The 23370-nt window shown below is 29.3% G+C and overlaps 1 protein-coding gene across 1 annotated transcript; it reads right to left on the minus strand.

Annotated features, from left to right (window-relative positions):
* Positions 1-487: 487 nt before the first annotated feature.
* LOC145185409 (charged multivesicular body protein 2a-like) lies at positions 488-23344 on the minus strand. Its single transcript, XM_090098096.1, has 9 exons — positions 23190-23344; positions 22966-23053; positions 22023-22127; positions 14566-14616; positions 4469-4540; positions 4162-4244; positions 3858-3912; positions 1192-1292; positions 488-831 (listed from the first exon to the last, which is right to left on the minus strand). Exons 1-9 carry the CDS (start codon positions 23267-23269, stop codon positions 807-809), a joined length of 660 nt encoding a protein of 219 aa, XP_089954222.1. The 5' UTR covers positions 23270-23344; the 3' UTR covers positions 488-806.
* Between the last annotated feature and the right edge of the window lie 26 nt (positions 23345-23370).

Here is a 23370-nt window from a genome sequence, read left to right on the forward strand (position 1 = left end):
CAGATAAACCAGCACGTTCTACTCTAAATCTAAATAATGAGTTTACATAACAGCTTGAAGATTTGAGAGTTTGGAGGGGTGGCATTTTTGTGGTGCTCACAGTAAAAAAGGTACATCCAACCATTGGGGTTTAGATGTCAGTATTTCTAATATTATGTCTCACAAACGAATTGCTTTATAAGGATTTCTTTTATTTTGCACAGCTCAATTAAATCAGGACTGTGTAGAGAATTTAAAGGTGGTAATTGCTGTGGTAAACAAAAATTTAAGCGGTCCTAGCTTAGCAACCGCCAGAACCACGAATTTAAAACTTTAGATTAAATGATTAAAACTTTAGATTGAATGATTGAAACTTTAGATTGAATGATTAAAAACAATAAAGATAAAAAATGTTATTGAAAAATGACAAAAGGGAGATAAAGGTACAATCAATGATAAAAATGGATGAAAATGATCAAAGGGATGAAAAGTAAACCAAAAAACTATTAAAAAAATAATTTTATCTTTAATCTTTCCGATTAAAATTTTACTAAAAACAATCACTGACAGTTTTTTTTATTTTATATACATTAAAGAATATTTATATTTAAGTTACAAAGTAAGCTACAACCTATGAAGAAAATGGAGATCAATGCAAAAAGCAAACAAAGAGCTAAAATAAATTCACAACTTCATTAAACGCGATTTATACAGAGAAAACGGAAACATTCAAAAAGAGATTTTAAAATTGAAAACGCGCAAAATTATGGCATATGATCAAAGTATGAAGCAGTATTTTACAAACTTCGTTTTGCTATTGGTGTCAATTACTCTCGACGAAGATTATCCAGCCTTAAAAGGGAGTAAATAAATAAAAACAAACATGTTTATTTGCATGTTCATTTGATTTTTCAAATCCCGCAAACTATAACATCTTTGTTTATATTTATAAAAGTCAATTTATAAAATCAAGTCATTTTTATAGACAATACAAGAGAAATTAATAGAATTACAACTTAAAAAATATTTAATTTTTAATTTAAAAAATTAGTAATTTTCAAGTGGACACAATTAAAACCTTTAATATGTGAAACCCTAACGAAGTAAATGTTATGCTACAGTGAAAGCAACTAATTTTTTAAAGTTAGCACTGACTACAAATAACTAATACATAGCAAAGATGGTTAAATACACGCAAATAAATCAACTAACCGAGCTTGTAGATCAGCATCTTCATCTGCTGCAACAGGCTGCTGCTGCTGTGTTTTCTGACCGTTTGGAAGTTTCCCACCAGCTGATGGAAGTTCCGATAACTACCGAAAATAAGGGTATTGTCGTTGTAACATTGAGGTTGCTAATGTGCAGGGTGCGGCAGCGATTCGCGAACTTTTTAGAACATTTTTCAATATAAATTTTTAAACCACTAAAAATCATATTCATGGCATGTTAATAAGAGAAAAGTTAAAGATAAATGCTTTTCCTAATTTAACATTCAGTTAAGTCCCCTCTTTTTTTGATCACTGCTTCAAGCTTAGGACGGAAGGACTTAACAAGTGCTGATTATATAGTCCATGGGCATTGAGTTCCAAGCACGGGTAAATAGATGATCTTAGTGACTTGACACTTAAGTGGGCCTTTTTGCAAGCCTTATTCTTAGTATTGTAACCAAAACTAAAAATTGTAACTAACTTAACTAAAAAAACCGTAACTAAAATTAGTCGACTAACTTTTTAGTCAAACTAAAATTAGTCGACTGATATTTTAGCATAACTAAAATTAGTCGACTAACTTTTTAGTCTAACTAAATTTAGTCGACTGAGTTTTTATTTTGCGAAAAATAGTGTTAGCCAAAAAATACTTTTTTAAAATCTTCTTATGCGTTAGTTGTAAAGTGGTTTGAGCGCCATGTTTTTAATTACAAATTGCTGTAAAGTACAATTTTTATCTGCAGGGCATCTATTTCAAGGTTCGATTTTCAGAGTTTTTCAGATTTTTGGAGAAAGGTTTGCGAAATATACACTTGGAAATTTGTAATAGTAATAAAACTTATCCAATTAGTTCCCCCTTATTATTAAGTACTTGTTGTAACTTTCAATGAAAAGCGGTTCAGATCTGGATTTTTTCAATTTCTAATTAAAGTGAATAATAAATAAAACACATGTGAAATCAATTTATAAAAAAAAAATCGTGCCATATTTTTGAAAGGTGTGTTATGTGCAGAAGCATTTCCGGATGTCCTTTATGTAATACCTGCAATCATTTTTTGAAAAGTAATAATATGTAATTTATTTTGTTCTACACTCATAAAAACGCAGATATTTACAGTGACAACAATAAGTTTGTAACAGTTAGGCAATTAATGTTTTTTATTATTTCTATATGGTGTTCTTTTCAAAATTATTATTAAAATGCTAATAACTAATTATGTTTTCGGTATAAAATATCAGCTGTTTTTGAGGGAGTTGTTTTGCTTACAAACCAATTTTTATTTAATTCAATAAAAGAAAATTTGGGGCAATACTAAGTACTAACAAAACATTTTTATTACACAAATAATGCCACAAATTATAGTACGTATTTCAAATTTCTTAAAAACAATAAATTTTGATGATCGTCTTTATATTGATTCATTTGCCATGATTCATATTATGTTCATATAATTTCATTGTATAGGTTCAGTCTTTTTTAGCACTAAATCTTGTTTTAGTCAAGTAATTTTAGCTAGACTAAAGTTAGTCAAGTAATTTTAGTTAGACTAAAAAGTTAGTCGAGTAATTTTAGTTAGAATAAAATGTTAGCTGACTAAATTTAGTTAAACTAAAAAGTTAGTCTACCAATTTTAGCTAGACTAAATACTTAGCCGACTAATTTTAGTTAGACTAAAAAGTTAGTCAGCTAATTTTAGTTAGACTAAAACTAACCTTAACTCCCATCCCTACTTGTTCTCAACTATGGTCCACACACTGTCATCAAAGTGATTCAGGTCAGCGCTGGATGGTGGCCTAACCTGTTTGGGCCAGAAAATAGCCATATTGTGCTGAAGATATTGTTAGGTTTTTCTAGACCCATTTTCATTTTTTTCTTTCTCTTTGATGTAGATTGGTGGATATTTTTCTCGATTAGAAATGATGATTCCTAGCACCACAACAGACTGAGGGTGCTTGATGTGACACACAGGTGGTGCTCTGCCACCCTTCTACACTATGAATCTGTCACTTTGCCTTTTGATAACAGTCAAAACTAAAAAGTTTTTTATCTGAGAAAATTTTGACTTTTGACAAAGCATGGTTTTTCAGCTGATTCAGATCACTCTATTCTCAATGTTTTTAGCCATTTCTTCAAAAGTTGGCATGTAGGCCACACTGACCTTTCCAAGTGTTTTTAGAATTCTTCTGACTCTCCTCTCATCAACATTGAACAGTTTTGTTATCATTCTGATCAACATGGAAGAATTCTTTTCATGCTTTTTAAGCTTTTCAGTAAACTTTTTATCAACTTTTTTGTTCACTGGAGAGGGCATTTGGGCTCTTTCGGCATTGTCATTTTTTTTCACTTTGTAAAATGTAGATTTAGACAGTCCAGAAATACGAATCACTTCATTTGTAGGCAAGCCCGGGTGAATCAAATTTAAAAACTTCAGTTCTGGCTTCCAATTTAAAACATTTAATAAAAATATTTTTTATTCACAATTTTATTCAAATCTAAGACGTTCATTGAACATGAAGATTTTTATTTACATCATGAAACCTGGAAGATTTTTATTTACATCATGAAACCTAGCCTTAAAAATTCGCAAATTGCTGCTGCACCCTGTAATTATTTCATTATACAATTTTAGGATGTTAAAATGTAAGGAAGCGAAAAAATAAGTAAATAACCTGATCGGTGAGCCCAAGTCCAAGCTCATCAAGTACTTGCGATACAATAGCGTCACTATAATATTTTTAAAAATTGAAAAATGGCAAATTTCAAAACTTTTTAAGAAAGAACTTTTTTTGAATATTTTGAGCAGAACTGTAATTTCTGAGTAGAACTCTAATGCTAGAATTTATGCATCTGAGATTATTCTAATTGTACTTATCTAGTTGTGAAATTAAACTTTAAATCATAAGAATAAGTATTATTCTTAAGTACTATTCTTAAATTCATTGTAGTAGATAAAAATATTGTTTACATAATTACCTTTCTTCATCATCTTCTTCATCTCCAAGTGCATCATCAATAGCATCATTCATCATTTCCTCCTTCATGTCCATAATCTCTGACTAATTATAAACAAGGTAGATACACTTTTATAAAGTCTTTACATTATAAATTTTTTATTATTTATTAGAAAATTACCATATAATGTGAAACAACATAGAGACCTAAATTAAAAAGTAACCTTGATGTCTTTGAAAGTAAAATTCTTAATTGACTCTTTCTTTGCAACAAAATCTTTCTATACAACTATATAAATGTAAACACAAATAAATGCAAATATATAAACCTGCTTTTCAAATTCCATCATAATTTTCTGTATTTGTGGTAACTTCATATTCTTATTCATGGAAGCCATTGTCTAGTATAGGGAAATTTATCATTTAGAAAAACACAAAACAATGCAAAAGTAAAAATTAAGGTTCTTAAGTATTACTGGATATTGCTAGAAATCCCTATCTATATATTACTGGAGAAGGTTTCTTTTTATCACTTGGAAGGTATCTATGAAACAAAAAAGAATCTGCCCTTCAAACTTTTTGATTGGGATGAAGAAGATATCCAAATGAGGTGGTTTATTTTGCATACACTTACTTTAAGTAAAATTTAAAAAAATTGAAGTTAGTATAGAATATTTTTTGGTTTTTCAAACAACATTGTTACTAAACTCATCAAAAAGTTCTGAATATTTTCAAATTTATTGTGTTACTAGTATGAATAGCAATTAGTTAGGATTACAAGCAAAGTCAGTCCAGTCAGTTATCTATCCAGCACCTAACTCATGCATAGGGAAATTTTCCGCTGCTTGAATAAGAGTGTACATTAAAGTCTTTAAAGATAAGCAGAGCAAACCATACCCTCTAGCATGGATCACTAAATGTAGTCCATTGGATCCAGGTCTGGGCTACCAATTGGACTCTAATCCTTGGAAATAAACTCCAAATGTTGTTTTTAAGCCACTTGAGTCAACTTCACCTTATGGGTCGAAGCACAATATTGTTGAAAAGTCAATGGAATGTTTGGAAATAATGTTGTGTTGAGAAGCTTCAATACCTTTTCTAAAACATTGGATTGATACACTTTTTCTAAAGCTTTTACTCCTTTTTTACAAAAATGAAGCTTGGTGACTTAATCATAGGCAGCTCCCAACCAAACCATCACAGAAGACAAATGGTAATTTCCCTCAACTCTGCTGCATCTAGTGATGATAGAGCATACACTCAACAATTTCTCTACGGTGAAAATTTTCTCATCCATAAACAGAATTTATCTGTGGGTATTGTCAGAATACCAGCATTATAACATTTTCACTTGTGTTGTTGCTTCAAAGCTACCATGAGTAGGTGCTTGGTGTGTCTTGAGATATTCATCTCCAAAAACAAGATACTCTGCTTTTGCAGCAGTTTTCAGTTGATTCTGGGCTGTCACCCTGATGGCTTGTAGCATTTTTACAACACACAGACAAACAGATTTTGGCTGGTCAATTATTTCACCTTGAACAACTTCACAGAATGATACACAAAATTACAAGTGATTCCAAGCAGTTGGATTGTCTGAAAAAACTTGCCTCATTCCGTAACACATTTTTTTAGACCAGTTACAACACACTTTTCGTGTGAGCCTCATTCCATGATTGTAAACAATTAACAAACATTTAAAACTATTAGGTATATATGTTTATATATACATACAGTGGATCTCGAAAATATATGATCACTTATGAATTTAGGTGTTAGTATGACTCCTGAAAAATTTCAGACTCAAGCTTTGCACTTTGGGTTTAAAAGTCACTTTTTTAATATTATTAGAGTCTGTGATGATCAGGGGCCTGAAAGAAGTCCGAAAACTATTTTAAATATACCATGGTATCTTAAATCATGAATTTTGGTGTTAGTAAGACACATGGAAAATTTTAAAAGACTCATAGGTACACTGTTAAGTCCTTCACTTTGGACTTATAAAAAACCCATACATCAAAAACTAATTTCCCTCAAACTGTTTTTTATAGACAGAAAAAGTAAAAAGTTAGTGAAAATGCTCAAAAAATCATTAAAGAGTGGCAGAATATTACCAAAAATAAATATCTTACTCTACATTTTTTATTCAAAGGTAATGACAGAAAGTTGCAGGTCAAGGCAGAAAAAAAAATTGAGATAGTGGCTGTTATCATTACCAGTCCAGGCATTCCTGATGCTCAACTTATTGGTATTGTTCCAGATGGCAATTATTAAAGCAAGCACACAAACAAACTCAAATAGAAAAATCCTTGAAGAATGAAAAATGAAAAACCATTTTTAGGAAAATTAGTTTTTGATATATTATCAGGTTAGAATTATTTTGATCTATCTCCCATTTTAAACGTTGAAAGAAAGTTTTTGAATTTTTCTATAAGTAAAAATTACTTAAAATTTTACTATTACTTTTTTAAGAAATAATAACTTATTCTTCAAATAATTTATATCTAAAGAAACTACTTAGAAAAAAAATTTTAAAAATAAAATGTATTTTAAAAGTAATCATTACTTAGTAAAATCAACAATTCATTTTCTCCCAACGTTTAAAATTGGAGATAAAACAAAATAATTCTAACCTGACGATATGGGTTTTCATAAGTCCAAAGTGAGGGGCTTAGCAGTGTACCTGTGAGTCTGAAATTTTTCAGGAGTCATACTAACACCTAAATCTACAATAAAAGAAACTATGTTATATTCAAATAGGATTTTTGTGTATATATATATATATATATATATATATATATATATATATATATATATATATATATATATATATATATATATATACCTCAAAAAATTTCAATGATTTTGGTTGAAAAATGGTTTGTGGATTTAATTTTAAAGATTATGGTAATTGTAAAAAAAATATAAAAAGCACTTTAAGCAGAAATTAAAATTTTCAATGGTTAGAATATGTTAAAAAGTTTTGTAAACGCTATTTTTATCATCTATGATTCTAAATTTATAAAAAATTGCTTATCTAATTTAGTAACTTTTTGAACCTATTCAAAAATATCATTATATGAATGGGAGTAATATCCTTTTGATATATATGCTTGACACATCTTTCTACTAAGCAATTTTGTCAAGTTAAGGCTGTTTCGATTCTCAAACCTGTAAATGTAAAGGAATGCTTATGATACTAGTTTAACAGTTTGCTCTACATTCATGGAGTGAGATGGGAAGTCAGGAATATCTGGCTTAACAGAATTGTCTATGAAGAATTGAATTTCTTGAATTGTAAAATGTTGCGTAGTAGGAGGTTCCGCAATGTCTGGAGCAGTAAGGTCAATCAACTCATACCAGTGATCGACATTAAAATTTATTTCAGAAATTTTTTTCAATTTATTTTGCAAACTGATCAAGTTTATTCTGTAAATATAAAACTGTGATCAATACTGCATTATGATTGTATTTAAAGGAATTATAAATTATTTTCTTTATTTAAGTTACTTAAATAAAGTTACTTAAGTCAATTAAATAATTCAAAAAGATACCTTTGTCTAAGAGTCAGTATTGATTGAAAACCATGATTTTGGCTCTTGTTCTCATCATCTTTAATCATGGCATAAAAAATGTTTTCAGGTCTTAGGCACAATTTGTTGTTTTTAATGTTCTACTCCACAACACATATGAAATTATTAAATGGGATAATATTAAGTTGAACAATAACAGAAACAAGAAAACGCAGAGAGTTGTGCTGCTTAGATGATATCTTTGTTTTAAACTATGCTGTAGCATAAACCTGAATAATAAAGTTGACTAGTTTTTTTTAAAGACTGGTTTGGTTGATTTTCTCTTGTATACAAACAGAGAATGTGATTAGCTAGAGTTTACCACCTTGCACAGTTGAGTGGACAAATTTATAAGCAGCCCATTTATCAGCAACTTTATCAAACCCTATTCTTTGCAATACTCAAAAAAGGTCTTTGATCACTACTAAGGTCTTTCAATACTTCTTCTGGAATATACCCATTAACTGTTGGAGTTGTGACAGGTTCAAACAAAACTTGATCTGTATCCTGAATATTTTCAGCACATCTTTTGCCAAGAAGGTCACTAAAGCTTCCTGGTCCAGTTGTTATACTATCTAGTTTTTTAAAAAGAGCTCTTAAATGAAGTTAATGTAGCACACATCCAATGAGGTGCAGTTTTCTTTTTAATAACTCTTCAAGTTTTACCACTAAACCACTTATTGTACCACTATTGGTAGTTGTATTATCAAGAAGAATTGCCTGAATACTTTTAACACTGTTAAATTCTTGTAAAACACTGAATATTTCTTTTGCAAGTACTAAACCAGTTGTGCCAATAACAGGAGTTGTTCTATGAGTCAAATAGGTTTCAGTAGATTTTCCTAAGTAAAATTTTAGATGATGTTCAGGTTCAATAGATTTTTTGAGCTATTCCCCTTCAGGTGAATTTATTATGCTAGAAATTTGAGTAGTCTGATCAAGTTTGCTATCTACAACAAGGAAAATTAAAAAAAAAATTTTTTTCTACATCTTTACCTTTTATCTTTTCTTGTGCTTTAGCACTATCTAATTTTCACTTGCCAATCAAGATAAGATATTCTCAAGATATGTTTAATGTCATGTAGTTAAGCAACTAAGTTTTATGAATACTCATCAATTTTCTTGTTTCTTTTGAAAGCTAAACTATCAACGGAAGAAAGTTGATATGCTCCCTTTGAACCAGTTTTCTGCCTCAGATCTCGAAGATAAAATCTATCTTCAAGAGGTACCTTTGTGTTTTAAGAGCAAATACATACATCATGTTCTTCTGAGCAATTTGCTTTATTGCATCATATTAATATTTTTCACTAGGAAGATAAGATCCTTTACTTTTCTAGCAATCGATTTGTCAGTAATTAGATTAGGATTAAATGCACCCCAAACTTATTTTAAATCATTTTTAATTTGCACAGTAACATCTATATCTGCAGCTGACTTCACATGAAAACGATAGTAGTACTGAATAACTTGTCTTCAAGTACGTGGCTCCAACATAAGTAATTCACATGGACCACCACCATACTTCTTTTCACTTTTTTTTTGTGTAACAGGTGTAACTATAACTTTCAGCAATTTTTTATCATTGATAATATTTGTAATTCTTGTTGAAGTTTTTGTTTACTATTTTATATTTATCTGTTTACTTATTTTAAAATCACCAGATATGCTAAACTTGATTGACAGCTGTAACACAACAAATATTTTATTGGTTGCATTATACGTTCTAAACAAAATATTTTGAAATGAGATAACTAGTTTTGAATTTGAATTTTGGAAGATTGAAATTCAAAATATTTTAGCAACTTAACTAGTCCATAACTGAGGACTTTAAAAACAAATCCGCAAGTCATCTTTATTACAGCATTCTTGAAATTTGGTGGAGCTGTTGTTATACCTTAGCTACAGTACTTGCAACATTACTCATTTTAATCTCTCTCTGTCTGTCTCTCTCTGTCTGTCTCTCTGTCTGTCTCTCTCTCTCTCTCTCTCTCTCTCTCTCTCTCTCTCTCTCTCTCTCTCTCTCTCTCTCTCTCTCTCTCTCTCTCTCTCTCTCTCTCTCTCTCTCTCTCTCTCTCTCTCTCTCTCTCTCTCTCTCTCTCTCTCTCTCTCTCTCTCTCTCTCTGTCTGTCTGTCTGTCTGTCTGTCTGTCTGTCTGTCTGTCTGTCTGTCTGTCTGTCTGTCTGTCTGTCTGTCTGTCTGTCTGTCTGTCTGTCTCTCTCTCTCTCTCTCTCTCTCTCTCTCTCTATATATATATATATATATACATATATATATATATATATATATATATATATATATATATATATATATATATACATACACTGCAGGCCAAAAGTTTCTGGACACTTGATATTTTTATATAAAAAGCTAAAATCTATCCTGTATCATTAAATTAATCAATAATGTTAATTTATAACACTTAAACTTACTAATTTTAGGTGCTTATGTAAGTTTGTTTTTTTAATTGTTTATTTTTACTTGATATATATAGCGTTACATTACTCTTAAGAGTTTGGTCTTCTTAAAGTTATTTATTTGTTGAAATATGAAGTAAATATTTATAATATAATGATATCCGACTAAAATGATTAAGAATGAAAGAAAAGGTTACAATGGGCTATAGACCACCAAAATTGGACAAAAGAAGACTGGGGAAAAGTACTATGGTAACTAAGTACTAATTTGAACTGTTTGGGCAAAGATGTAGAATTTACATCAGAAGAACAACAAAAGAAAAAATGATCCCAGAGTGTTTAGTGCCGACAATCAAGCATGGTGGTGGGTCTGTTATGGTATGGGGATGTTTTTCTTCAGCTGGTATAGGTGACCTAGCTAAAAATGAGGGTATTATGAAAAAAGAACAATATAAAACAATTCTAGAAAACAATGCTATACCTTCTAGCTTAAGAACTATTGGTTGTGGTTTTGTTTTTATGTAGGACAATGACCCTAGACACACCTCAAAATTATGTAAGAACTATATAAAGGAACAAGAGGATAATGGTGTCCTCAAAAACATGACCTGACCGGCCCAACCACCAGATTTGAACCCAATAGAGTTACTGTGGGAAAAATTGTCCAGAAAGGTCAGACAAAAAGGCCCAACATCCAAAGAACACCTGTGGCAGATATTAGAAGAATCCTGGTTATCAATTACACCCGAAATAATAAATTGGTTAATAAATTGGATGCCACGGATAAAAAGTTAATAAATTGGATGCCACGGATCGCAAAAAAAGTGATAAAAACTCGTGGGTTACTTTTTGACGAAAAAACAGTATAATAATAATAGTGTTGTTAGTACTTTTTTTATTTCATTTTTTGTCTTTTTTTTTTTTCTTAAATAGTAACTATACGTATCTTTTATAAAGTAAATATGATATTTGAACTTTTTTGAAATAATTATGGGAGTTTTAATTAAAAAATTAAACAAAATCCAAGTGTCCGGAAACTTTTGGCCTGCAGTATATATATATATATATATATATATATATATATATATATATATATATATATATATATATATATATATATATATATATATTAGGGCAGGTCATCCTTTTTTTTTAGAGCTGCTAATCTAGCTATGGTCTAAAAAGTTGCTCTAGGTGCTACTTATTATAAAAAGGCCAAAAACATTTAAAACAATAGGTGTCTTGTACTTGCAACTTTACCGCAAAGATTTACGCTTTAAAGGCTTACAGATAAAAATATAAGAAATTCATCAAGCACTTAATATGATACAAAGGCCATATCCATGGCAAGCGCAAAGAAGTATTTTTTTTGGGGTGTTATAAGCATTTTTTCCTTACTATAAAAAAACAAAAAAAAAGATGCACTCCCTTAATTTTGGCCCTATCAACAATAAGGGGTGTTATCAATGTCGAAACATAAAATTCACTTAAATGGTAAAGTTCTAGATATTATTAGTTCAACGAAACAATATAATGAAACGTAATTTACAAAAAGTCTGATTTACAACTAACACTAGGTAGTTCTGTTCTTGATGCAGTACACTATAAAATTATTCCATGTCGCAATTCAAAAATGATTGAGCTTGCTGTAGAGATCTTGGATAGCATGCTCAGCTCCCTCAGAGTGACAGAGTATACCAAAAATGAAATCAAACTGACAGTGTTAAAGTTTTTCATTCTTAATAGCTGCTAGCAATGGTGGTGGTGTGAGGTTAGCTGTAGTCCAGTCAATCATATCAATGTAAGTCAAAGCATTGGTGTTTAGCTTGATACATGACTTATCAAAAACACACACAGAAGAACTACACGAATTACTTCTCAAATTAATTATTTTTTCACAACAGAAATGTCGCACAGAATTATAATTGTCACAAACACCAGAAAGAAGAATGTTTTTGGAGTGGGCAAAGTAGTTGTTGTTCTGCAACACAGGCTCTAATACTTTCCAATCTTCTGCTCCAAGCTCATGACACTGCTTCAGCAAGTAAAAAAAGTTCTTTGAACCATCAGCGCAAGAAGGATGACTCTTGATATTGAACCATGAAGGAGCATAAACATTTACTATAAAGCGTACAAATTTGTATAGTGATGGGGAACAGACTTCTTTTGACAATCTTAAATTTCTGTTGACTTTTGTCAGCCACCTAGCATGGTTTAAATTTCCTGGCATTGCGTTCTGTAAAGACCTAATTTCATCACTATTTGTATAACCTTGCTGCACTGCTAAGCATGCTCTAAGAAGATACTTTTGATCTGTACTTAGATTGTTCTTAACCTCATCATTAATCTCAACCACTTTTTCTAACATAGCTTTAAACTTTGAAATTGGTAAACCTTTGGGATCAAAGTCTAGCACACACATAATTACACCACTGTAACTACTAGGACCTCTTGTACATCCTCCATCAATAGCAGAAATGTATTTCCGAAATGGTAGTTCATTAGCATGCAACAGGCAAACAAGCCATTGCAGTGGTCTTGCAATGCCTTTCTCTTTTGAATCACATCACTTCTTTTGTCAGTACTTGTTACTGAACTGTCACAAACAACTGCTTGTAGCGTACTTGCTGAATTTGTATTTGCAATTATCGATAATATCTCATTTGCAACGTCAGCTGCTTTACCTGTTTCTTGCATTACATGATCAATGTAGTTATTGTTTGGAAATGATACAATAACATAATATTCTTCCTTTATGCTTCTATGTATACCAGATTTCTCAACAAAAGTTAAGTCTTTCTTCCCATCAAATCCTATACAAATTAATTCTTGCATCTCAGCAGCATTCTTAGAAACTTGTTTCTGCCGCCAAAGACCTCTCTGATGTCTAAGTTCTACAGGATCTATTGCAGTTTCTGCTGATAATAGCTTCATATCTTTTAGCACTGCATTCACTACAAGACAAGCATCTCTGTTACTAATCTTGCATCTGTCCAAAGATTTGTACAACTCCGGATATTGTTTCATGTTTCTGGGTGCTGCAACACCATCATCAGATTCACCACTGGAAATTTCATGATCAAGAACTTCATCACCCATGTTTAGTTGAAGTTCTAAGTCCTCACCACCATCATCATCAGCATCTTTACTCATATTATTGTAGATATAATTTATTTTTGTCTCAATTTCTGATTGCAATCAAATTTTAAACGTTTGACTGCTCTCATTTCTTTCTTCTGCAACATACCTGTAGCTTTTGTATCTATAGCACCTATATATATTTTCCTTTCAGTTTTTTGGTCCAACTAGAAAGACCATTCTGTTAGAGGTATTTTATGCAATAGTGGACAAATACATCGTGAATTCTCTTGTATACTGCTGTCAACACATTACAAGTACATATATCAAATACAGTTTGTAATGATGGATGTCTTCTTAGAACTGGGATATTTAGCGAGACCCTTAACTTTATCAATCAACTTTTTTATACGATTGACTACACTTTTTGTATCAATTACTGGGATACTTGCAGTGTTGTAGATACTTTCAACTTCATGTGCTACAGCTGTCACTCTCTTCTGCATACAATCATATTTATTGTGCTTTAAGTAGTAGTCATACAGTCTGTAAACATCACTAGATGTAGGAAGTTGATTTTTTTTTTATAACTGCAGGCTGGCCCAGAACTGAGTGTTTATTCCAAAGTCTTGTGCTGACGGACACCATTTATTAATACTCAATACAATGGAAACCAACTTGTCCAAACAATATCAGATGACAATTAGAAAAGATTGATTATAAACAACTGATTGAAATAAACCCTGTTGTAGCAAAAATCAATAATCACTTTTTATAAACAATCTAAAATATGAAACAGAACATGTTAAACACATATATTACCGTAATACAGGGTTTGATGAGGGTAAATTTACGATATGCTAGGACTACTTTTGGTTGAGTTAAGGTTATGTATGATTAATTTATGGCTACTAAGACTTATCTAATATCATTTCATATACCAGCAGATGTAATATAAACTAAATGTAGTGAACACTAATAAGAATATGCCTTTATAAAAGTATATGCGTTTTCACATTATTAACTCATTTTCAACTACAAGTTGCAAGTACTTATGGTCCCTAGATTTTGGACCAATAGAACAACTTTTTATGCTATAGCCCAAAAAAAAAAAAGTATGACCCGCCCAAATATATATATACATATATATATATATATATATATATATATATATATATATATATATTACAAATCCTCATGCTCTTATGAGAGTGGTCAATATTATGTATAAATAGAGCGATATATGTATATATAAAACAAAGAAACTTCAACCATGTATAGTACCTAAAGTTTCATTCCTTGCGGCAATCATTAGCCTTGAAATACCTATTATTAAAAACTCTTATTTCATATTAAAATATTTACCTTAGCACAACCTTTCATAGCTTGTGCCATTGCATTATTTGACCTCAAAGTCTGAAAGCAAATAAAAAGTTACACTTAAAAAAAAAGAATATAAAGAAGAAAAGTCAAATTAATTAAACACACACATACACAAACACACACAGATATATATATAAATATATAAATATATATATATATATATATATATATATATATATATATATATATATATATATATATATATATATATATATATATATATATATATATATATATATACATACAACATACAGTAAGAAATAATAGGTTCTAAAAAGAGCCAATGAGAAGCAATAAAAAATATAACAGATACATACTATCAAATAAAAAAGTTCTTAAAGCTTAAAACTGAGTTTTTTTCCAGATTATAAGAAGAAACAAATACAAGCAAGTCTAATTCCAAATTGGAATGCACAGCAGTTTGTACTTATCATAAAATATGAACTTGGTTATTCCACTAACTTTTCATGAAAGTCCCATGACATCCATACATAAGATTAATTTGACAGCATATCAATTATAAAAAAAAAGATGGAAATAACTACTATAAACTACTTTTTATCGGAACTCTCTTAAGTGGATATTGTTGACTGATACCCAGAGAATCCAAAACTGCACTAACTGAATTAAGGAACCTTTTTAATATGCATTAGGAATCAAGTCAATCAAGGTAAACGTGTGAAATAATTTATTGTTATGTTGTGAAGTAAAGGTTTAAATGGAAAAATTAAGTATCTACCATGAAAAATTGAATCAATTAAAAAGATTTTTTGCACTAACTGTGATGTTCTACAAAATAACTTTAACCACAATTGACTGTCAAGCTTGTAGCGCAATCACTGAGACATCTCAAATATATTTGTGGATGTATTTTATGAATGACATTTGTGGATCTATTTAACGAATGACATTTGTGGCTGGTAATGTTGATTAACTTGAATTTGGGATTTGAACTTTTTGGGATTTTTATACTTAGTTTTTTTAAATACTTTCTTCATATTTCTTATTCAGTAAAATTGAAAATATGGAAAATGCAAATGAGAAATGATAAAAAAGAATTTAAAAATAGAAAAAAAAAATTCAGTAAGATTCTTTTGAAGACTATCACTCTATATAGACTGGTGAGATCAGAATATGAGAAACATCAATTCATAGAAATAATTAAAACTAAATTGTTAAATTAAAATTGTTTTGATCAATTTTGAAAATGATGTTTCACCTTATTAGTAAAGAAAATACTTTTTTTGGCTGCAAATCAATTAAGAGAATTTGTTATTGTTGCTGAGTGAGTTTCTAAAATTTAACATTGATTTAAAATATAAGTTTGTAAAACATTCAAAATTTTGAAGCATTGGTATATATATTTGATTAAGTACATGTTTAATTCCAATATACTTTTAAAACTGTTTTGCTAGATGATGAAAAAATGAAATATAACATTTTATTGAAAAAGGTTGCAGCAGTTGTCAACAAAAAAAAGTATCAATAGAGTTTTCCAAAACCTTTGAGTCCTTGCTTATAATGTTGGTTCTGGTCAAATGATCAGTTGAACTTGTTGAAAGTCTATCTGAAAATTCAAGGAGGATACACTAAAATTAATAAATACATTTCTGATTGTACAACTTTTCATGAAATCATTACATGGAATCATTAAATGATTAGTTAACCAAAGCTTGTATGCTTATCTAGAGTGTCCAGATAGTTTGAAACAGATTATGATTTATGCAAATAATATTTATACCCTATTGCACAGTGGTTAAGGACCATGTTGTAAAAAAAAAAATGACAAAAATTTGTTTGATCTTAAAAATTGGTTTCAAATAGTTCTAGGAAAACATAATTCAGGTTTGTAGACTTTTTAAAATGTTGTTTAAGGTTTTTTGAAATTAAAAAGGGGAGAAAATGTCAATTTTTTGGACACAAATCAATCTGAAAATTTTTAGATATGCAGACTACTGCACTTGTCATAGAATTACTGAATTTTAAGCAAAAAATGTAAAAGATAGATATGTAAAAGATTAACAAACAGCATAAAACTAATTATTTCAAAAAGTAACAATTTAAAAGACTGATAAAACTTTTTTCATAAGTTTTTAAAAAAGTTATTTAAAACACCCCTGGAAAATTTTTGCATAGGTTTGCACACCTTGAGATTTTTAAACAACTGATATGTATAGAAAAGCTTGTAAAGAATTTAGCTTCATTCCTTTGTATTTGTGCAAATTAATCATTTAACTGTGTAATTACCCATTTAACAAGCTTAGTCAATATAAAGAATAAAGACATATGATTTCTTGTTAAAGAAGAAAACGAAGAGGCAAAAGCTGAAGTTTCCATGTTGATTTCTCAATATAAAAAATTCATAGAGGACTTAAGGATAAAATAAACTACAATAAGTAGTCCATTTTTTCAAGAAGACTGATTTATAATTCATTATGAGAAATGGTTCCAGATAGAATTTGTTTTAATTGAACATGAAGAGGCAAAATTACCAAAAAAAAGAGCCTAATTTATGCTCTTATTCTAAACCTTAATAGAGAAGGACAACCCAAGATTCTGAAATGTTTGACTGAAAGTAATGTTGGTGGAGCCTATAGCATTTCATGCACAAAAACCTACTCATCAAGAGAAACCAGAGTTCTGATGTTAAACTGTAGAATGAGTAGGACTGATTGCCAAACTATTTTTCAGGGGAGCTCAGGTAGTTAATCCATTTCTTTAGAAAGTAATGGATTAACTTCCTGAGCTTCAAACAACCCTTCATCCTACAGCAAGGCCAAATTCATTAAGTCTGCAGTTTTTGTGGATAAGATCCCAAAAACATGAATAACTTTGAAATTGTTGCAAGAGAAAAAACTAATCGGCTGTCATTGCATATAAGACAAAGAAGAAAACCAGGATGTAATAATCGTAGAGTTTTTATACAAATGTAGATAAGAAGAAAGAATTATTTCAAGTAATAAAAAAACAAATTCAGGAAAGATCAAAGATGCACTTAAACTGATTGTTCCCAGAAGTGGAAGCTTTGGTACACCAACTGATGAAAATACTGCAAGGTGAGTAGTTAGAAGCCATGAAGCTGTTACTGAAAGTTTTTTTTTCTTATTTTGTAAGAAATATTAAATTATTTTGAAAAGATGCCTCAAGAAATGCAATACAGGCAATATTAGGTAGCATTATGACTCACAATCAAAAACAAGGCATCCCTCACATATTGTAACAAAGCTTTTTTTACACTTTTTTTCCTACAAGACATTTTTTGGGATGATTTTTACACTTAAATAACAGTATTTCATCAAAAAAATTTTAATTTTATTCATTCAACACTTTTGGAAAAGAATGGAAACTTACAGACACAGTTACATCCAACTATGTAAAAACCAACAAAAATCATTGAAATTTATTGATTCAATATAATAATAGTCAATTAACATGACTAAGCATTTTTAACTATGTTTGTATTAACATACTTTAGAAAAAATAAAAATAAAAAGAATGATTTAAAATTAAAATTATTTGTCAGACATTATCAGATTTTGGGTCATTTGTAATAAAAAAAAAAAAAAGAAACGTCTATCCTATAAAGAATGCGCTAAAATGAGTAAGGTCTAACCTATAAAGAATGCGCAAAAAAATATAAACTATTAAAAATTGGTGAAGATGTGTATAAAACAGGGAACAACTAGTTCTGTTTAAAATCAGAAAAGGTTTGGTCTCCTCCTTAAGACTTCAACTGACATGTTGATTGCATGGTAAGCAAACAAAAGTTATAAATTTGCCACAAGGCAAATCATTGAAGATCTTAATCTAAATGTTTCCAATCAATCAAAAAAATCAAACTGTGCAACTTAATTTAAGTGGTTTTAAAAGCTATCTCCTGAAAAGCTAACCACTTTTTAGTGATACAAACAAAAAAAATGTTTAGAATTTGTGAAAATCCATATTAACAAGAGGCATTTTGAAACTCTGTGTTGTGGCATATTGGGAATAGATTTCAGATATAAAAAAAAAGACAAAGTTTTGAGTAGCCTTTGTAATGCACCCCTAGAGAGAAATCTTAACCCTCATCAGGCAACAATTTTACAACATTATCAGGTGGCATAAGTATAATTGTACCTAAATTTTTTTTTTTTTAACTTTTCACTCAAGTTGTAATATTTCTCTATGAAAGTTTTGTTAAAATATTTAATTGAAGTTTTATAAAATGTTACAAGATTTTAGAACTACCTCAAGCAATTTATTAAAAGACTAATCACCATTTAAAATCACAAAAGTTACATTTACACCTATGCAGCCAGTTGCGGGTTGTGGTGACAGTTCACTTATGATTTGGGGTTGCTGTAAATTACAACTTTAATATTCACCAGCCTTTCCACATTATTATAAGCAATAATGGTGTGGGAAGGCTGGTGAATATCAAAGTTATAATTTACAGAACAAGTTCATTGATTTATTTGCCAAATATTGCATCAATTCACTAAAGAAATGGATTTAGATCACAATTTTTTTTTTCAACATAACAATGAACCCAAACACACAAGTAAAGTGGCACAATAACTCCTCAAAAAACAAAAAGTAAACCACCTTTAATGGGCATCGCACAACCTGGACAGTAAACTCATTTATCAGTTGAACCTTTTCTTTTAACCCTTTAACCGCTGGTCAGCAGATTTTATTGAAACATATATATATTAAAGACATATTTTTAGACATGATATTGATTCACACACTTTTGATGTAAAAGACTAACTATGCAGCAAACTAAATTCTTAACTCTTTAAAATTATATCAAAAATGATTACTTCAATCTGATTTTAAAAAATTTTCAGTTATATATAGGTCATATATAACTGAAAATTTTTATATATAGGTCATAAAAATTTTCAGTTATATATATATTCTGAAAATTTTTTTATGACCTATATTATATATAGGTCATAAAAATTTTCAGTTATATATATATAACTGGAATTAACCTTTTCACCACTCCTAGCTCCTTTAGGAGCTGACAGTGGTGAAAGGGTTAATTCCAGTTATTGCCTTATAGACATGGGTAATGTGCAATTTCTATATATGATGTCAAAGTAACAAAACCTGATCAGGTACTTTTCTAGTGTTACTCCTAGAAGAGGATCCTCTTTATGCCTAAATTCAGAAACAGAAATTCTGTCAAGTGTTATTTTCTGTTTCAGTTCTTCTTCAATATAGCTAACTACTTTACCATAAAAATGGAGAACACATTTTTTACCTCTTAGTTCATCTCTATTTTTTTTCTCTTATTTTAGCATCTTTCTACAGTCTCATTATATTTCTGCCTTGCAGTCTCTATTTAATTTCAAATCTTTCATTTCTATTTCTAAGGAGTTCATTACACAAGTAATGAACCTTGTTTGGCCACTTAAGGCCCATCTCTGGTAATAACTTTATGATCAAGAAAAGCAGTTGCATGTGCTTGTTTTTCTTTATTCATTTTAGATATTTGGGTTCCATTGGAATTATCTTCATTCTATATTAAACTCAAGTCTTTAGGATCTACATAAAATATAAACTATAAAGAAGTTACTTGATAAGGACTTTTAATTAGGACATAAACAGTTTGAAAAGCAAATAAATACCTGATTATATACACAATCTTCCCCCATTTGCAACTAGATTGGACTTCCAGATGATAATCTCCATATTGGTAAAGAAAGTTATGACTTTACTTAAAACTCTCAAATATTCTCTTATCTCTGCTGTCTATCTTCTAATTTAGTTTTTGTTATACCATAAGCTGTGATTTTTTGTGAAGTTTTACAAACTTTTCAAGTATTTTTGATTCAGAAATCAAATAACATTTGAATCCATAGAGTTTCCAACTGTTTACCATTTGTTTGGAGAAAAAATTTTCATTTTTTTGCTGATATATGCTATTGAATTTGCATAAAATATCAAAATTTTTGCCTGTTGCAAATACAAAGTTTTTATTTATGATTTTAAATCTATTTGATATGGAACTGATAAGATACTGTTAATATCTTAAAACTCTACAATTGGTAGGTAGCTGAGAAGGTGGCAATTCAGAAATAGGCAATTTAAGTAGATACAATTTTCTTCTGGCATTGGTATTAACATGATATAAAGGATTGATGTTCTTTGTTTTGACTTTTCCCATCCTCATCTGGAAATCCAATATTCAATTAGTTTTCTACAATTATGTGTAAGAAATTTTCATTTTATTTCTTATAACAAATAAGAATTGTTTAACATTAGCCAAAAGTAAAAAAAAATTAGGAATTTTTTCAAAATTACCACTTAAAGTCGTTCAATCTCATTTTGAAATTGAGGTGAGATTGAATAGTTTTAAATTTAGTGGTGGTTTTTGAAATAAAAGTAAAATTAAAAAAAAAAAGTGCCGCCTTGTTCATCATACCTTCATCTCAATTCTCATTTAACAAGCCAGGATGGCTACAAAGTACATCTTTATGCTTCAATAAGCTTATTAATCTAATCATTATCTATTCAATTCTTTAGAACAACAACTACTTTCATCATCCCTAGAATGTCATGTTAGCAACCATTTAGGTGAGGAAAAAAATTGTTTACTGAAAATCACTGAAAATATTTTCTATAGTCAATGAATTTTGGACTTTAAAAAAAAAAATCATTAAAATAAGTTTCAAGGAAAGTATGAACTTGCCTCATATTTAATTCTGAATGATATCCACACTGAAGCTTTTACTTTACTAACCTAATTACTCTCTTAAAAATAAAAACTGTTAAAAACAAAAATTAAAAAAAACATTTAAAATAGAGTGATTAAGATTGGATTTGCTGAACGTAGAAACAAAAGCTGAATTAAGCTTAAACACTAACTCTCCAGAGTGAGTTTGGTTTATTTTATAACATATTAACTTAATCAACTTTATCATGCAGATTTTATTGGTGTTTTTGATGTGTATACATAACTATACCAGTAAGTTTAAAACCATATTTATACATTAGCTATTTCTAAAAAAAAACTAGCTAAATATCAATAGTACACACAAAAACATTCGACAACTTTTTCAATTTTGGGGTGAAGGTTCTCAGATAAAGTTTCTCAGATAAAGTTTCTCAGATAAAGTTTCTCAGATAAAGTTTCTCAGATAAAGTTTCTTTATACTCCTTTATATTTGCAAATTCAGTTATCATAACAAAATAAGTGCTGATTCATAAATAACATTAGAGTTCCCTATTTAATTAGTTACCACAAGCAAATGAACTATGATTAACAGAAACCCATTGCAACTTTCAAATGGCCTTAAAATCATATTATCATATTTAGGCTTCTATTAGTATTGATGTATCAACATTCTCCCTCTGATTGGGTTTGTATAAGGTCACATTCACGCATATAGACATACTACATATTTATACACAAAGAAGTAAAGCTTAAAAATTAAAAGATATCTATGTACCTGTATCTTTAAGGAAACAGCTTGAAGATTGGCTTTCATGAGAATAAACTTTTTCACATATCGCCGTGTTCTAACAAGATCCTTCGCCATAATTTTAACAGCATCCTTAAAATATTTTAAAAATGAAATGTATACCAACTAAAAAAAGGAGTTTATATAACACAAATTCCTCAATTAATAATCTTCTTTTTCTTTTTATAAGATTCAAAGTTCACTATATTTAATACTATAGAGCCTAAAACAAAGTAAAATCTAAGTATAATGTTAAAATATAATCCTAATATTGGACAATATTTGATTGATGATTTGAGATTTAACTCTGGAACCAAAAGAAATATTCAAATTAAGTGATTACACATAACCAAATGTAAGTCAAATAAAAAAAGAATAAAGCTCTTTTTTAAAAAATTATATTAAGTTGATAATTCATTTTAATTGATGTTAGCCAACTTCATAGCCTTACATAACTCCAATGTAAACAAACCCATTTACAAATATAAACCATTTCTATGTTTTTGTATTCTTTAGAGCCATCAAAAACACTTTGTTCAATTCAATAGAACAGAATTTTACTTTAAACCATTTATTCAAGAGACTGTTGTTTTTGATTTTTTAAAACAATTTCAACCAAAGTTTTTGAGTTTTGAATTTTGAGAATATTACAAAGCTATCAACTTCTTCATAAATTATTTTAAATTTAACTAAGAGTTTTTTAAAATTTGATAACTCAAGTTTATCTAGAAATAGGTACAATAGGTACAAAAGATCAAAGCAATTATTAAGTTCCTTGTAGTTTTGTTGTTAGAAGATCAGATAAAATTAGTTTTATTTGTTTGTAAACAAAAATTTACTTTCTATTGTATTTTAGTAAAAGAAATATAATACCAATCAGAAAATAATAGTAATATAGATAACAGTAAAATTATAACTTTAACAAGCTAACCATTTGACCTTCTTTTGCCATCTTCTTAATATCAGCAATAACCTTTTTTTCTTGAGTCTCCATTTTTAACCGCTCTCTATCTAAGTCCCTAATTTAGAACTCATAAATCATAAAGTCTTTTTTTCATAAAATCCAACTAAATAAAAAAACTTAGAGAAAGAGTTATAAGCTTATATATAAGAAAAACAAAATAAATTAAGACAAAATTGCAAAAATTTAAATACCTTATAGCTTTTTGTAGAGAACGTTGATGCTGCCTCAACATTTGTTCTGGAGTTTTCTTTTTTCCAAACAAAAACTCCATAGTTTTTTTTTTTTAATTTTTTAGAAAATATAGCTTGTATATAAACCCCTAATTTTAATTCATAAACAATTTACTTGATACACAAAAATGTCAGCAAAAAA

This window comes from Hydra viridissima, unplaced genomic scaffold (assembly GCF_058129835.1).
Source record: "Hydra viridissima isolate aposymbiotic clone 2 unplaced genomic scaffold, HvirCarnegie_v1 scaffold_9, whole genome shotgun sequence".
In the NCBI taxonomy this organism is placed as follows: domain Eukaryota; kingdom Metazoa; phylum Cnidaria; class Hydrozoa; order Anthoathecata; family Hydridae; genus Hydra; species Hydra viridissima.

Excerpts from the sequence above, each read along its gene's own strand:
- LOC145185409 (XM_090098096.1), bottom strand. The coding sequence starts at position 23,269 with ATGGAGTTTTTGTTTGGAAAAAAGAAAACTCCAGAACAAATGTTGAGG. Across the intron at positions 22,128-22,965 it reads TGGCAAAAGAAGGTCAAATG|GATGCTGTTAAAATTATGGC; the intron begins GTTAGCTTGTTA and ends AAATATTTTAAG. Across the intron at positions 14,617-22,022 it reads CTGTTTCCTTAAAGATACAG|ACTTTGAGGTCAAATAATGC; the intron begins GTACATAGATAT and ends ATTTGCTTTCAG.